Genomic DNA, 665 nt, shown 5'->3' on the forward strand with positions numbered 1-665 from the left:
TGGTCGGGGTTGGCTTAGCTTTCTCGAGTTGTAGGGTTTCTATTAAGGTGTTGGCGTTGAGTAGAAATTTGTTTTTAATTTTTTTTGTTGCTACGGATAGCGTCTTTTTCGTCTGTGTCCATGATGATATCTTTTGTTGGTGCTGGAGATAAGTGCAATGCATCGCCATATTGTTATTATTTCTGCGAAATAAACAGATGCAAGAATCCCGGATTGCTCAAGGGTTATTGCGAAAACTCCATACGGAGTGGAACCAACTGAAGAAGAGTCTGCTGCATGCACTGAGTTCTGCATAAAGCTGAAGAACACATGCAAAGATCAGTCGCCAAAAGAGTCGTACAGCACGTGTTTATTAGAGCCTTTCCAGTCTCCAGAGTTCAATGAAAAATGCACTTTTGCACCGGGTAAGGAATACAGCGAATGCACCCCCATAGTACCTGTATTTATTTGCGCTTATTTGTATTTCTTCCTATTCATTTATTTGTATTTATTTGTTTGTGTATTCATCTCAATTTATTACTGTTTGGTGTCTCAGCCTGAACAGGCACACGACGTAAAGTGAACATCCTCTACGTTCTTTTCTTTCTCTTTGCGTTGCAGGAGCAGCTGCTGGGAAGGGAGTCATTCTATGCAAAGGTAACCCTAAAAGCTTTCTTCGAATATAT

The 665-nt window shown here is 40.6% G+C and overlaps 1 protein-coding gene across 1 annotated transcript in view; it reads left to right on the forward strand.

Annotated features, from left to right (window-relative positions):
- The window catches only part of EMH_0025710 (thrombospondin type 1 domain-containing protein, putative), a gene marked incomplete at both ends in the record, with an annotated part of 13,093 nt that overhangs the window by 7,586 nt on the left and 4,842 nt on the right, over positions 1-665 (forward strand). The window contains one exon of the mRNA XM_013502482.1: positions 604-636. Coding sequence (XP_013357936.1) covers positions 604-636 — 33 coding nt within the window. The remainder of the gene's footprint in view (positions 1-603; positions 637-665) is intronic.

The sequence above is a fragment of the Eimeria mitis genome, genomic scaffold (assembly GCF_000499745.2).
Source record: "Eimeria mitis Houghton genomic scaffold, Emh_scaff937, whole genome shotgun sequence".
In the NCBI taxonomy this organism is placed as follows: Eukaryota; Apicomplexa; class Conoidasida; order Eucoccidiorida; family Eimeriidae; genus Eimeria; species Eimeria mitis.